The sequence below is a fragment of the Carassius auratus genome, chromosome 22 (assembly GCF_003368295.1).
Source record: "Carassius auratus strain Wakin chromosome 22, ASM336829v1, whole genome shotgun sequence".
Lineage (NCBI taxonomy): Eukaryota > Metazoa > Chordata > Actinopteri > Cypriniformes > Cyprinidae > Carassius > Carassius auratus.
The window spans coordinates 7714676-7731617 of record NC_039264.1 but is presented as its reverse complement, the minus strand read 5'-3'; the positions used below and the strand labels follow the sequence as shown (position 1 = coordinate 7731617).

The window sequence follows — 16942 nt, the reverse complement described above, 5'->3', positions numbered from 1 at the left end:
ATAACGTGCAAAAAATAGCAAAAAACAAGACCTGACTCGACACCCGTCGATCGCAGTGTTTCTGTTGGGTTTAGTTGCCAGCACTGATACGCTCTTGGCCCCGTCCCAATCCAATATCTGTCCATCTCTAGCTTGCTCTCGGAGGCGCAGGCCGCTGCTTGCCCTTGTTTTGTTCTCTCGCCCGTTTTTGTTGGTTTGATGTTGGCTTTGGCTCGCAGTGCTGAGTGTAATGTTGGCCGTTCATTACTGAGTCTGACTCGCATGTAAACTTACCTCCAGCTATGTTCGCCTGTAAATTCATACACACACAGCCGAGATTCTTTCATGCCTACTTTACACATCCATCGGCTGGAAAATTGTCTAGATAATTTGGTGTTTTCCTTAAGTGACAAACAGTCACTTAGTCGACTAGTAAACTCTTTGTCCACTTGAAAGGGATATCACATCTCATTTTACTTCGGTGATATATTTTTGAATTAAAAATGATGTATGTAATGGAATTTGAATGGTGTTTAATGGACTTCATTCAACATTATGAACAGTTTCAGGACAGATATTATTATTATTATTTTTGGTCGTTCTTTATTTTAAGGTCCAATACACTTACACAATAAACTTGTGGCAATTACAATCTCAAGACGAAACTACAAAATCAGTTGTAGGCATTAAAAATGCAATGTTGGTATGAAAAACATTTTTTTTTTTTTTTTTTAAACATGATGCTTTGTGCACCTCTACATTGAATCAACCAGTGCCCTGAATTTGAAGTGGATCTAACAAATTTTTTTAACAAGGAAAGATGCAAATATTTAGGAAATATTTTAATTAATCATTTTATTTTATTTCATTTATTAGCAAAATTTTTTTATTCATGTTTTTTGTTGCATTTATTTGTTGAACACATGGTTGATCTACCTTTTTTTTCCTAAGAAAGACTAGTTAGCATTTAGAAATTATTGCATATAAAAATTTATTTTATTATTTCATTCACATTTTGTGTGTTTTTGTTTTAAACCATGTATCTACCTTTTTGTTTGTTTGTTTGTTTTTAAACAAGACATTACACGCAAACATTTTGTTTAATTCTATTTTGTTTAAATTTTTAGCATTTTGTTTTTATTTTGTTTTGTTTGTTTAATTGTTTAAAAATTATAGTGGATCTACTTGTTTTTCATATAAAGGCATTGAAACATTTAATAAATATTTTGGTTAATTTATTTTAGTTGCAGATCCTTTTTCATGTTTGTTTGCTTTGGTTTTGTTCTTTTTTTCATTTGTTTTTGATTTTGTTTATATTTAGCAATTCATTTACATTTTTGTTTGTTTGTTTGTTTGTTTAGCTATGTTGCATAGTTTGATTAATTTGTCAGACTATAAAAGTTCTTCAAAATCTCGCCTACTTTATTTCTTCTTCTTTTTTTTTCTGTAGACCTAAAACAAAAAACGTTGTTTGTCCTCTATTTCTGTCCCAACATCTCGACAGCAGTGATTGTCCAGCTGGCCGTCTCCTTATCAGTGTAATTGCTGCAAACAAATCTCAGGATGTGGTTTCCCGTTCTGAATGTTGAGTCACCCTAAGATCACTGGATGGAAGATCGTCTGCCTTTTTTTATTCTTCACACACACAGATTTCCTCCTTGACTCTGTTTTGACTCCCGTCGATGAAAACACAGAATCAAACTCTGTTAACCTCCTGAACGAATCACCCGACCGTATCCCACCTGACCCCAAACAAACACATGGCAACCTCAGTGAACCACGTCAGTCTGCGCACATTTTGTTCTCGTGAGCTTCTGCTTTTTCAGACATAAATGTAAACACCCAATTTCACTTCTCCAGTGAAACATTCTTGACGGCATATCAGTCTCACATAGATTTTTGACGAGAAAAAAATTATCTGACCGACATAGTTTTGTTTAATTTAGGGACATGTTTATCTGAAGCTGAAACTTAACTGCATAGCGCACTATCATCAGCTTGAGAAATGCCTCAGTAAACGCTGGATTTCTGACCGCTGGGTCAGTTTACCCCCAGCTTGCCCTTCATTATGCCTCAGTTACAGTGAACAGAGTCCCATGCACACAAACATGACAGCTAAATGTAAACTGTATGACGTCTCCTGATAGCGCAGCTACACCTCGTTCTGTCTCCAGAGGTCAGGGGTCAAGTCTGTTTACATGGCCATGAGCGGAGTTCACAGACTCTCTCTCTCTCTCTCTCTCTCTCTCTCTCTCTCTCTCTCTCTCTCTCTCTCTCTCTCGTATATTTATATTTTTTGCCATAGTTTATCTGGTCAATAAAATATGATATTTATATGTTCAATAAATAGAAATCATACATATATTTAATAATACCAAAGTTAAAGACATAATTAAAATATATTCAGAACATATATATATATATATATATATATATATATATAAGATTATTCATTATTAATATTAGAAATAATAATATTATTAATAATAAGAAACATAGATAAATATATTTATAAAACACTATGTATACACCACCGGTCCTAAGTTTTGAGTATTTATTTATTTATTTATTTATTTATTTATTTATTTATGTCTTATGCTGACCAAGACTGCATTTATTTTATCAAAAATAAAGACCATAATATTGTGAAATATTATTAAAATATCAAATAACAATTTTCAATTTCAGTGTATTTTTAAAATGTGCTGAGCTAAAGCTAAGTTTTCAGTAGTCATTATTCCAGCCTCTGTGTCACATGATCCTTCGGAAATAATTCTAGTATGCTTATTTGCTGCTTTATTATTAGAAATGATAATTTTTTTCTCAATTGGTAATTAATGTTGAAAAATGTTTATGCTGCGTAGTGTGTTATTGGAAACCATAGTACATTTTTATATATGTTATATATATATATATATATATATATATATATATATATATATATATATATATATATATATATATAAAGGCCAGCATTTATTTGAAATATAAATCTTTTGTTAAATTATAAATATTTTTACCATGATCAAATTAATGCTTCCTTACTAAATAAAATTACAAATATATTTTTTTATAAAAAAAATTAGAAAATTAGAAAATTGACCTGTTTATATTTTGTATATATTTTTATATTGTTTTTGTCATCATAAATGTTAATTGACTACAATACTTTATAAATGTAATTAATTTCAGTTCTTTTATACCAGAATCAAATGTGTTAAAATTAATGAATATAAATGAAAACGATGGCATAATTTACAGTTTGGTGGACAGAAAAATTCCTCTCACACGCTCTCTCTGACAAAGAGGCCCAATTCAAATATAATGCCTTTGCCTGACAGAAAACAGGCTATGTAAACAGTCAAGATCAAGTCCCATGATCCCCTCCACCCTGTGTCTTTACACGGCTCTTCCTGCTCCCCTCTCGGCCTCCTTTTATGATCACTTCTCACTCTCTGTTTATCCCTTCATGCACAGAATGACAACATACTTTGTTGAAAGAGTGTTGAAAGAGCAGTACAAGAACAACAAAACAAATCAACAGTAAAATATGAATGTACACTGCAATAGCGTTACGTTACTGCCATTAATGCCATTACTACTACTACTACTATCACTAAATTTATTGGCCAGTAAGGTGTGTTTTGATAATGCTTGTGACAGGCTCTTGAGTGGTTGAAATACCAGGTCAGTTCTGTGTCAAGATGACATCAGGGTCAGCCAAAACATGTACACACACAGGTCGTGACCTTTCATAATTCCTTTAGGATAACAGATGGAATTTATTGCAGAGCTTCAGGAGCGCACATATCTCACCTCACACTGGGAACAAATAATAATAATTAATAAAAAAAAAAAAAAAATCATTTTCAGGTATTTAATCTTAATACATGCATTCATTATAACACTATTTATATATGGCTAACGCCAAGTTTTCAGAAGTCATTATTAAAACAGAAAACAGGCTATGTAAACAGTCAAGATCAAGTCCCATGATCCCCCTCCACCCCATATATATACAGTTTTTACAATAAACAATTATTCTTTATAATTAAGTACAGCACTTTTAAATGTTCAATTTAAAAGTATTTAATTTTATTTTTTTTAATAGTTGTCATTTTTTATAGAAGCATGCATTCTTTCTGCGTACAATACATATTATTAGGTTTATTATACTGTACACTAAAACATTTCAAGCTGTTTCAAAGAAGTATTATTTAGTAAGTAGTTCCACAGAAATGTTACGTTCAGTCAATTTCTGTCTTCAAATTATTGCTTGAATCATTTTTTTAGTTGGCTCAACTTTTCCTGAAATAGTTTTATAATCCATTCAACTAAAACCTTTTAATTGGCCAAACATTTAGAAAACTACAGCAAATTAGGTCAAAATAAAATGTAACCATTGACTCCATGTGTTTCATATGTTACCTCAACGAAGATTTATTATTTGTGCACTGAAATTCCTGTGGAACAAGTTATTATATTTTACATTGAGTTGAAGAAAATTATTAACTGGTGTTAATCAATCACTCAAAACACACATTAAAAGACATAATAGCATTTATTTAACAACAGTCTGCATTTGTAACTTTTGTCATACAGACTAAGGATGTAGGCTTAAAGGGAAAGTTCTCCCAAAAATGAAAATTTGCTCTGAATTCACTCACCCATCCAAGATGTAGTTGACTTTTTTCTTTTCTTTAGTTGAACCGTAAAGAAGTTTTTAGGTAAAACCATTGTGTTTGGCAATTCATAAACTGCATGTCTCTGGCTGTCGGCTTTTGAGAGTCAGATAAACATGTACAGACAACACCAAATTACAGAAGGCTCCTGAGGACACATTGAGGTCTTCTGAAGCTAAACTGGCTTCCACAGACGTGTAGTGTATGAATCGCCAAGGATCACTGTATCAGATAAAAATCTTCTTTACTGTTCAACTGAAGAAAAAAGTCACTGATGCCTGGGATGGCCTGAGCGTCAGTTTAATAGCAGGAAGTTAACATTTTTGGATGAACTATCCCTTTAAAGTGCTCCAGTTGTCAAACATTACATTTGCAATACAACTGCAAAAATATTTCAAACATTTGTTTAATGCACTTAAAAAAGACTAAAGTTAAACGAAATGTCACTACTGTTCACAATTTCATCTTTAATTTCACAATTTAAATCTTAAAGAAAAACATTAATGAACCAGGTGTTAACAGTTCAGCTGAACTGAGTCAAGTAAATGCTGATCACTATATTTATATACTGTAGTGCTTTTTGCAACACAGATTGTGTCAAAGCAGCTTTACAGTATTTAACAGAAAAATCATGTGTCGAAGGAACCAAAATGCCATCGTTCTCCTCTGGCTAGAAATCAGCAGTTTAACTGCAGGCTGCAGCAAAGTCAGATTGTGCAGAGGACTGGTCTGGTTCCCATGGTCTTGTGCTGATGGCAGTCTAGGTGACAAGGTCTTTGGAGGGGATCTGTCTCTAGGGCTCATCTAGAGCCCCTCTCACACTGTGATTCTGGCAAATACACGGGTAAATTGTTCCGGCAATTGTTCCCGGGTCACTAGATTTTGCACTTTCACACTGCCAATGTTTACCCAGGATATGTGCGTGCTTTCACACACAACCCGTAAAGATCCCGTAACGACACATGACATCAGGAAGTGACGTGTAATGTACGAGTCGAAAACGTTAGGAATGTTATACTTTCACTGAAGCAAGCGGACGATCTCAGAGCCAGTGCAGAGAGAGAGGAACTAACTAACTGATCTCTCTCAGATTAAAAAAGAAGAAAGACAACGTTCCCTAAACAGTTAATTTCCCTCATATAATTCATACAATGCTTATTGTGTTTTTATATAGCCTATGTTGTAGGCTACGTTTGTGTATAAATATATAAGGTTTAAATAATACGTTTACATCTTTTTCAGTAGGCAAATTTTGATAGATTCAGTCTAAGTACAAATCTTTATTCAGTGCCACTTACCTGATCCATTAACCTGACATAACATAACATAAATAACAGAAATAAAAAAAAATCTGTGTAGACGTAATATGTCTCCGCAACTACATAATTTTCTTTATTCTGTTTGTTTAGTTTATTTAAATTAAATTATTTGTCACTTTTCTGTCAAGATTAGGCTTATTAGAGAACATTCACAAAACTCTGCTGGCAAAAAAAAAAATAGCTTGCTGCAATTTATTTATTTATTTATACATCAAATTATGGCAAAAACCGTGACCAGGGGTGCACTTAAGTGGTTCGCAGATCCGCATGCACGACCAAAATAAAACATTTGTTATATAAATATGTTCTGACAGCGCATTTGCGTACCGACATAGTTGACAGCTGTTAATATACAATTACCATTTTAGATCACAAACTGTACTATATTAAGTTTTATTTTCAACCTCAAAGCATATATCTAGTCTATGTCATGCCGTTTTCAAAGCACAATGCAAAACTGTAACATTCATCCACTGACGCTCTTTAATCAGCAGCAGCGCTAAATCCGTAAGTGCGTACATTTACTTGCCGGCAACCTGCCAAAATAAAAGCCTGCTGATTTTAAGTTTGAATGTGATGAAAACGCTTTCATTTATTTATTTTTAGACGCTTTTATCCAAAGCGACTTAAAATTGGGGAATACATGAAGCGATTCTTCTTAAAGAGGCAAACAGTGAAAGTAGTCATAAATATTAGCATTTTATTTTTAAGTTTACTATAAAATAAATCAATTTGTATTTAATACTAGGACTGTCTTTTATTTTTTATAATATTATCAATTCATTTTTTATAGTTATATTTAATGGGTCACGCTATATGCAGTGTGAGGACCAAACCAAATCTCCAGGTTCTCTTATGAGAACCAGGATGAAAAAAGTATGTGCAGCCCTGGTTTATGACTATGCATATATCCAGACATGCTGTCTTCTGCATCTTTTAAAACCTAGCAACTTTCCCTCTAGATCAAGAGTTGTACTATGCATCATCCAATTTGCCTCTTTCTTGTAACTTTGCATGTGCACATAAACAGTAGTCTCAATGTTAATGAATTCCCCCCATAGACTTTTAATTAGTCCTGTTAGAAAACACATTAAGGGGCACTAGTTTGGACCTCAGTCAAGAGAAAAAACTGCTGCGATCGCTGATGGTGTGTCTGAGAGTGAGAGGTATCATGGAAGACGCAGGTACCACAATCCTCATTCCTTCAAGTCCAAACCTGTCCCCCACCACAGAGACAGAGAAAGAATCAAAGTCAAAGTCAAGGTTTTCCTTACAACGCGAGAAAAAAAAACAATGGCTCAATTCAACACTGGAGTTTCAAAGCCTTTAAAATCCCAGTGGGTAGGTAGGTGTACAGAGACTTTGCACTTTGGCAGAATATAAGACAAGACATACCTGTCGCACAAAATCTTTGAATGCTGCGGGCGGCTAAATTTTTATAAAATCAATCAACTGTGTTTACTTTGTTCGATAGAGTCGTGTTCGAGTGTAGCGCATACAAATAATTGGCAGCAACACTTGAAATCTACATGAAGTGTTAAAACACTGATCAAGCAATGTTAATACCTGACAAGAGCATGTTAACTTTAACTATGTGTTCATACATGCAGACAAAGACTGTTTGTTCTTTATAAAACGACGGCTAGCAAACGGCAATCAGACTTTGCCCACAAACTTTTCGCACAGTTCACTCTTTATTTATGTTTTTCGCAGTCCAGTTTTACGTTCTTTCAGGATTTGCGTATTTATGAATTTTGCTGAATGGGGCCAAGCAAAAAAAACGATAACAAGAAGGAGAGATTATTATTCATATAGCCCAACATTTACAGTGTCAAGTGAGGCGAAGAAAAGGATTGGTAAACGTCTGGGAAGTGGTCCAATTTGTTAGCTAATAGGGTTCAGGTGCTGTCAAGAATTTAGTCATTCTCAGCACGCGAGGTTATTAAACCACAAGCCAAACGAGGGCCCAGTGGGTTTCCCTTGCTCGCCCGCTCTCAGTCTTCATTTGTCACTCTCTGGAACCCTCAGGACACACAGTGTGCCTCCCTACGCATTTTCTGGAGACACCATCCGGACACGGAGAGAGAGAGCAGAATGTGTTGTTTTGATTATTGGCTTATGCCTTTAGCTGTGAGCCCCAAACACTGTGCTGTTTGCGTCGTAAGTATTGCAGAGTATGAAGGCGCAAAAAGAAAAGTGAAACTGAATAAGCAGAAAACTGAACGGCAGTTTTGGACGTTCAAAATAATTAATCGAAACAGTAGGTGCTTCTATGCCGACGCATTTAATCTATTGTCAATTTAGTATTTTCTAAAAACGTTGAAATTATTTTCTTTGTATTCTGACATTGTTTTCGGTAACTGCTCTAGATAACACCAAAATATTGATGGTAGTTAATGAGTCATCCAATCAGGAACATGTTTTCAATTTTGGGAACCCTAAGCAATTCTGTGACCTGGGGCCCCATCTATACAAAACTCTGTAGGGGCCCCATGCATTTGTGTGGTGGTTGAATGCGGAACGCCCCCCATAAAATAATGGCAAGGGAAACAGAGTTTGAACTCTATTTCCATTTTTGGTTTTCAGCTAAATTAAAACTTAAATTCTGGGAAATTAGATTTAAAAAAAGCATTGTCATTGTATTAAGTAGATATGTTCTCAAACAAGAACTTAACCTTCTGGTCAAAAAGCCTTCTCTCAACTGGGTACCACTGGTGACTCAGCAAAGGGTGTAGCCCTCCACATTCAGCCGTGAGCTTCAACTCAAAACTGGCCCAATTTGAGCACAATTACTGAGAGTTTTTTGTCGAAAGAAAGGTTAAAACAGAAAAGATCAGAGGCAGATGAAAGATGAGATCATTGTGTGGGAGGCATCGAGACCCAGAACGGGCCTTTCAGTAGGTTTAATGACCCGTATTAGACAAGTTTGCCCTGTTCATGATCACCATCGACACCAGACCTCCCACTTTCTCCAGAACTGGTTTGGAGATTGTCGAGAGATGCCCAGTACAAAATTGAAGAGTATAAAGAAGACGTACAGCAGACGGAGGGAAGGAACACAAGGGAAAGAGCACGTCGTGGTTGCATTGAGGGGCCATGTGTGTTGAATTACTGTAATGGCAGATGAACAGACGGCAATTGATTGGTGGTTCTGATTGTCTGTGTGTGTATGTGTGTGTGTGTGTGTGTGTGTGTGTGTGTGTGTGTGTGTGTGTGTGTGTGTGTGTGTGTGTGTGCATTGAGAGTGCAACCACTTGCCCGCCGGACTTTATTTTCATCATTTTTTTTTTTTCATATCTGGAAACAGGTCAGCGGAGGCCAGTGTGATCCGTGAAGAAGAGGTTGATCATGATTACATAGATGTTCCACCAACCTCCATTTTAATAACAGGCTCGATATGCTTATGAAAGACTGGAGTTTTAAATACAGAGTCAGAACGGGACCACATGGCCAATAGGCTGCCAGTGTTTGACAGACATGCGTGCCAGAAGTGTCAAGAACGTCGGAAAGGGTTCAACAGGGGCGAAACCAAACACAAACCCATTTTGGCTAGCTCACAAGTGTGTGTTGGTCTGTCATTGGGTTGTTGTGAGTCAGTAGACTATGAGACTCCTGAGCAGCTGGCTCACTGTGTGTGTGTTAGCGCTCTTTAGCTTCAGAAGCCTAGCGGCGACAGCGCTAGGGGCCAAGTGGTCTGTTTTCCTCATCAAGAGTTCTTCCCCTTGCTCTCTTTGCAATCCGTAGTTATTTCTTTGGTGTGGTGGCAGAGTTTGTATTACATCCCTATTTACTTCGCCATCAAGATCTGTGGTGAATGTCTACAGAACGTTGTCTTTGTTTCTGTCTTTCTTCCTTTTTGTTGTTGTTTTTTTTTTACATTCGTCTGCAATTTAAACTGGCAGACCAATCAGCAGTCCATGTTTAAAGTGGTTTGCATTCGCCTCAGCTTTTTCCCCCACCAAATAATCTCTCAACATCTGCGTCCTGTGGGGAGATATTTTTGGTCCTTAGCAGAAATGCGCTGTTCTTTCCCCTCCTCCACTTCTTCTTCACCTTTCCCTCCCTTCTCTTTCTTTACTTCAGTCTTTTCTGTATTTTTTTTTCTCCAAGAGTTGCGATAGAGAGTGTTTGATAAGGTCTAGAAATAGCACGGCATCTGCACCGGTCAGGGAGGAAATGTCTTAGTGAGCCGCACCCTCTGGCTTATGTTAGCTCAGCGCTAACCTAGCGCTAGACATTTCCACACACAAAAAAAAACTCTCCCAACTGAAGTATTACACACACTTCTTGATGGTAAACTTGAGCGATGTGATTTATCAGTTTGTTTATCATGTATTTAGAGCAATGCAAATTTTAAATTACACATTTTTACTTTACTGAAATGGAATGTACGGAAAATATGATGAAACCAGACAAAAACAATCAAGAATTTGGAACTATTACTGGAAATTCAACGAAATTGTTTATCTGTGTTATTCATAATGACGTCATTTGAAGCTCTTTTGTACAGTAGTGAAGTTAGACCCATTTAGAAAACTACTTTTTTTCCCTTACACATTACAAATTGCGTCGTGTGAAGAGTGTTGATGTGTGTGTCTGTCAGGCAGAAAATGTGTGTGCTGTGTGAGTGTTGAAATCTTTTCTCTTTCTGACAGCTGAAAAAAAAGGTTATGACACAAGTTGTGTGCGGTCAGTGCTGAGCACCAAAGAGTGATCTTAGATTTTACACCAAGTTTACCACAGTGATTACTTTACACTAAAGGTAGTGGGTTACCAGAGAGTCTACATCAGAGTTTTCTCTTTAGTTTACATCAAAGTTTACCTCAGATTTTACCTGAGTTTGTTTACCACTAATTTTACCTCATTTAATCTTGAAATAATTCACATCTACCTCTGTTTCGCCTCATGTTTTATTTTAGTTCACCACAGATTATAGTTCAGTTTGCCTCAGTTTTTAACAACGGAGTTCACTGGATTTTACACCATATGTTCTCTAACATTAGGTCATATTTACCTCATATTTTTACCTCAGTTTTCCTGAAATGGTACCTATGATTTTGCATCAGTTTACATTACTTTACATACTTGCAGGTTTACCTTAGAGCTTGCCTCACATTTTGCCTCAGTTTACCTGAAATGTTACACTCTGACTTTAGTTTACATAGGCTAATTTTCTTCATGTTTACCTCCAGGTTTGCCGTGCATTAGTTTAGAATGTACTTCAGATTATTTAAAATTTTACCACAGAGTTTGTCTCACAGCTTACTTCACAGTTTACCTCTATGGTTACTTACTGATATTGTTACATGCTTGCACATTTTATTGCCCTTGGACGTGATGTTGAAGTTTTAGCTTGTGTAACCAAAGGTGGCAAGACTCAGATGTTCAGGGAAGCGACTTGCTGCTTGGCCATGTGATGTTTTTGTATGTTTGTCAGCATAATGGTGCAGCGAACACAGTAAATAACTGGTGCCAATTTTACTTTACATTTCTGTAAAATCTTTGGTACAAATCTGGTTAAGTTATTTTATTACATGGTTTTTGCTTATCCCCATTCCTTGTAATGTACTATTTTAAAGTAATGAATTATTGCACTTTGTTCAAAGCTGTCTAAAGAAATTGTTTTAAAACAGAATTGTTTAAAACAATGGTATAAATCTTACATCAAACTGACACAGAATGACCCTTTTTCCTCTCTTCTTCCCTTTAGCCACAGTCAAAAAGACTGGAGGAAATGGATGGATAAATGACCGTTCAGGGACATTTGGAGGAAATGGACATTCACCGACCAGTCTGGATGGAGTCAATTTCTCAGAAGGGGAACTGTTGTTGCAGGTAAAATGCATGTAAACGCACCAATTCCTTGATCTCATTCCTTGCAAATTCCCAGAAATCGCCATCCTGAGCTCCCATTTTGTACCTCATTTTCCACCTAAAATGCCCTGGTTTGTGTGAACAGTATCATCTGCTGGGATTTCTTCTCATTTTCCACATTTTCAGTCTAAGGTCAGACCATTTTGCTATATGCAGGGGTCTTAAATCAGTTTCTGCCAACTCCAGAAAAGTCGTGGCCAAGCATCAGTGAACTTTCTAAATCATCCATCACTTTTGTACACCCTCATTTGCTCCATCTTGTATTCATTTATGCTGCGCCAAGAAGTTGGTAATTTCCCAATATGTTAGTGTGTGTGTGCATAGCACATAAAAGTGTAAAAGTTTCCTGATTCCCTGGAAAGATGATAAAACAAACAACAGCCATGAAGATCATCCATACACGCTCAAACAAAACACTTACACGTCATAAACCCATGAAAGAAATTTTGGTTGACATTTAGTTTATTATAACTGTTGGTACACTTGTTGAAAAGGAATGAAGTTTGAGCAATCAACATTCTCCATTGTCGACTAATGTTATCTTATCTTTGTAAACTATATCACGTTACTTTCCACCTACAAATATTGAGAGTTCCTTTTCAGCTACATCTCAATCTCCTTCTCTCTCTCGCTCTCTCTCTCTCTCCATTGTTTGAGGGCTGTTGGTTCCTGTGCGTGACTAGTGGCGATATTCACCCCCTGTCTGTTGTCATGTTCAACACCTTAACAAAAGCTTGGCTAATTACATGGGATGTTTACTGAAAAAAAAGATGTAAAAGAAGAAAAATGGCCCCATTATCCCCACCCATCTACAGTCTTACATACACAATCCCAGCCACCGTGTTTAGCATGAAACAAACCAAAACATTTCAGCTTTTCTTTATTAAATACCCCAACCATGAAACCTTCGTCAGCAAATTAACGTGTTTTAGTATTGTCATTGACGATTCTATCTAATTTTATTTTCAGGCCCTCAATGGCTTTGTGCTGGTGGTCACCTCCGAAGGCTACGTGTTTTATTCGTCTCCAACTATACAGGACTACTTGGGCTTCCATCAGGTGAGTTCAGATTTTTTTAACATTAGTCGTCTTCTCATACTGAAAAAAATGTAATGCACTTTGTACAGTTTACCAAAAAAAATCTATATTCATATTCCAGCCTCAATTGACAATTGATAAATCCAGCATAGTTATTAAATAAATTGACGAGTCATTCACCTGGAAACATTTGTATCATTCTTCAGTCATTTGTTGGTTTCACTTTCCTCAGCCTGGAGGAAGAGTAATGGCCTTTGCGAGAGTTTAACATGCCGTGCTTTTTCCTACGGTTATGAATTACTATTATCGCAAGGATAGTGAACCGTGAACTGTTCTGTAACTGAAATTCGGCTGCGGAAAACGTGCTGAGGGCGTCTGGGTTGTGATTACTTATTCGGAAAGGTGTCCGTTTACTGGTAAACCACCGTGGCGTCAGTGAGGATTTTATTTTATTTTATTAACAAACTAGTCTTATGTCGTTCGAAACACTCTTCTTCCTCGTCCTGCTTTGAACTTTTTCAAATTTATGTAAGCTAATATTTGCACATGCCTAGCGATTAAGTGTTGTTGTTTTTTTTTTTTGCCTTGTCACGCTGTGATATACATATCAGACATAGTTTGGTTTTGTTTATAAAAGAGGAGAAGCTCCGAAAAAGAACATCAAAGAGAGGCAAATTGAATGTTTGGATACTTCATTAAAGAACTCGCAAAACCTGTTCGTCTGTGAGTGAAGCACAGCCAGTTCAAGGAGATCTTGTGTTTGTGTTCCTGCGGTGTATTGTATGTATAGACTTTATGTATAGATCACATTAACAATAGCCGTTTCATTCCTATAGCTTGTAATAATAGCAAGTAGGCTATACATTACACAATATCTACTCAAATATACATTCTCTCTCGAAGCACGCGCAAATATTACAATACAGACAGTATGAATGTACTAAAAGAATATATGTACACCTATATGATATGTGAATAAGAACTGAGGTGTCTCTGTGTGTTTGTTGGTGTGCATATAGTCTGCGCTTGTTATTGTGTACCTGTTTTTCCTCACTAAATCAATTTCCCTGGAGTGTGACGTTCCCTCTCTAGCAAGTCCAGGTCGCCAGGGTTACACAATCAGGCAGGCCTGTGCCACCTGCACACAAACGCAATCATTTCTACCCTCTGCTACAGCGGTCTGAACACCTGTTGTGATTTGGCTTGCTAATAACTATTCACATGCTTCTAATTACTTATTTTTATTTTTTAGTCCATGTCATAAGAATAAATTGTGTTATATAAAAGAATGCACCCAAGCATCGCTGTGTGTGGCTTTGTTCATGAATCATTGTGCAGGTTAAATCCATCTGTTTATACTTACTGTATATATATGTAGTTTTTACAAAGATATATGTGTAAATATATCAGAGAGATGTATACATGTTTTAGAGCAATTAATATATATCTTTTCTTTCTACTCCCTTGCCTGTCTGTCCTCATTAACCTTTAAGTGTGTGTTTGTTGGTACAAGTTGTCATGAGTGGTTTCTGGACCTTGTCTGGTTTCATCCCACACCGTCCAGCCTGCAGCAATTAGCGCACACAGACAGTGCAAACATTGTTTTCATTGACCTGCTGAGGAGAAAGAGAGAGAGGACGCGGAGGGAAAAACAGGCAGAAAGGAGAAATGCAAGCCAAGCTGCAGTTACTCTTCCAAGCCTCTAGTGGGAAGCGTCTAAATTTTGATATACAGTAAACACAGCCTATCATTCAAAGTGATGTCTCTAGAGTCCACAAATGTCATGATTTTAATGCTTTCTTATTAAAATTTCAGCAACGGGAAACTAAAGTTTCCATTTGCTTTCCAATCAGTTGGATTCCAAACAAATAATACTGCACAATATGTTAAAGGGATAGTTCACCCAAAAATAAAAATTCTGTCATTACTCACCCTCATGCCGTTCCAAACCTGTAAGACCTTAGTTTATCTTCTTAACAAATAATTAAGACAGTTTTGTTGAAATCCGAGAGCTTTCTGACCCTGCATAGACATGAATGCAACTACCACATTCAAGGCCCAGAAAGGTAGTAAGGACATTGTTAAAATAGTCCATGTGACATCAGTGGTTCAGTCGTAATTTTGTGAAGCTACACAAATACTTTTAAATGTATTTATTAAAGTTTATTAAAGAATGTCTTCTCTTCTGTGTACTTCGACACGCATTCACAACAGAACGCCAGCTCCTGCATCTGCAACACCACAAACAAATTGTAAATGTAAAGTTTTTCTCGCTTCACCAGTCTTGTCAGAAAGACAAAAATAAACCTCTTTGCCCAGTATGCAATGAGGATTTGGTTGGCATTAACAATTACAACAGAACTTGAAAGTGGCAGTGGAAAACCCGTTATCATATTTCCCAGTCAGTTTATAATGGGAATGAATATTAGTGAATGCAGGATGCAGAACATGTCCTGCGATCATTTTTGGTAATGTCTTTTCTTATTGTCTTCACAGTCGGATGTGGTCCATCAGAGTGTATTCGAGCTCATCCATACAGACGATCGGGCCATGTTTCGAAGGCAACTACACTTCGCTCTCAATCCCACTTCGTGCGATGGTAGCGATGCATCTGATGGTTAGTAGTAACTCAATCCTTAATGGTGATGCCCAAGTAGGGATCTGTGAGTTCCTGGTAAGGTGTTGTCAACTTTTACCGGAGTGCCCAGCCTTGAATGTTTTGTGAATGAGCAGACTTCTGTTGTTACTATTACTGAATCAAGAAAGTATGTTCGTGGAGAACAAGACAGCTGTGGGAGTATCCGTTCTGATTTATAAAATGGAGTCTTGTATAAACCCAGGATGATGAACACTGCCAGTGATTCACAGCCAATTACATCACTGTTTTTTTTTTCCTCTTTTGTTTGGCACAACCAATCGGCCTCCAGCAATTCAAAGCAGCAGTGACATCACCAGAGATATGGTAAACTACAACCCTCAACACATCCCTCCAGAAAACTCATCCTTCTTGGAACGAAGTTTCTGTTGCCGATTCCGGTGCCTCCTTGACAACTCATCAGGCTTCCTGGTAAACATCCTAGACCTCTATTGCAACTTTATGCCTATGTAGAATCAATATTTCAGAATCATTGCAAGATTAACCTTTGATTTTCGTTTGATACGTTTGATTTTCTGTGTGCACAATAGTACAGTAACAACAACGACTGTATAAATAAATCTGCTGTGGATTGTTTACACTCGGTGTCACACCCTCATGGGGCTAAATTGAATTTCTTGTCCTTCCCAAGGCTCTGAATTTCCATGGGAGGCTGAAATACCTCCATGGGCAAAACAAGTTGGCTGAAGATGGGACCCTGGCCCATCCTCAACTGGCTCTTTTTGTCATTGCCACACCCCTCCAGCCACCCTCTATCCTAGAGATCAGGAGCAAGACTCTTCTTTTCCAAACCAAACACAAGATGGACTTCACACCTCTGGGTGTTGACACCAGGTAGCTTTGATTAAGAAGCAAATGCAACTTTAGATTGGGCCAAAGAACTTTGAGAATGTGGTACAAGCCTAGTGTTAAAAATGTTCTTATCTGTTCCTCATTTTGCAGGGGAAAGGTGGTTCTTGGTTACACTGAGATTGAGCTGTGTATGAGAGGCTCTGGCTATCAGTTCATTCATGCTGCGGACATGATGCACTGTGCTGACAACCATGTCAGAAGTGAGTTATGCTAGATCTTGACCAGATGTTTAATGTTTAGTCAAAGCCATGTCCATCATTTTTGTTGTTTATGAACTACGTAAAAATAGCTGTTTGATTTACATAGTATTTCTTTTTTTTTTTTCTTTTTTTTAATTCCCCTCTCTTTCTTATTCTTTATGATAGTGATAAAGACTGGAGAAAGTGGTTTAACTGTCTTCAGACTTCTCATGAAGGGGGGTACATGGATCTGGGTGCAGTCCAATGCTAGGCTTGTTTATAAAGGAGGAAGACCAGACTTCATTATTGCTCGACAAAGAGCACTAACGTAAGTTAAACCCGCTTTTTTTTAAAAAATTGTTG

At 36.9% G+C, this 16942-nt stretch overlaps 1 protein-coding gene across 1 annotated transcript in view; it reads left to right on the top strand.

Annotated features, from left to right (window-relative positions):
• Positions 1-16942, top strand: part of LOC113039571 (aryl hydrocarbon receptor) — a 56698-nt gene that overhangs the window by 33377 nt on the left and 6379 nt on the right. Inside the window, exons 3-9 of the mRNA XM_026197489.1 lie at positions 11691-11815; positions 12824-12913; positions 15389-15509; positions 15820-15959; positions 16180-16382; positions 16491-16600; positions 16766-16907. Of these exons, the coding sequence (XP_026053274.1) occupies positions 11691-11815; positions 12824-12913; positions 15389-15509; positions 15820-15959; positions 16180-16382; positions 16491-16600; positions 16766-16907 (931 nt within the window). The remainder of the gene's footprint in view (positions 1-11690; positions 11816-12823; positions 12914-15388; positions 15510-15819; positions 15960-16179; positions 16383-16490; positions 16601-16765; positions 16908-16942) is intronic.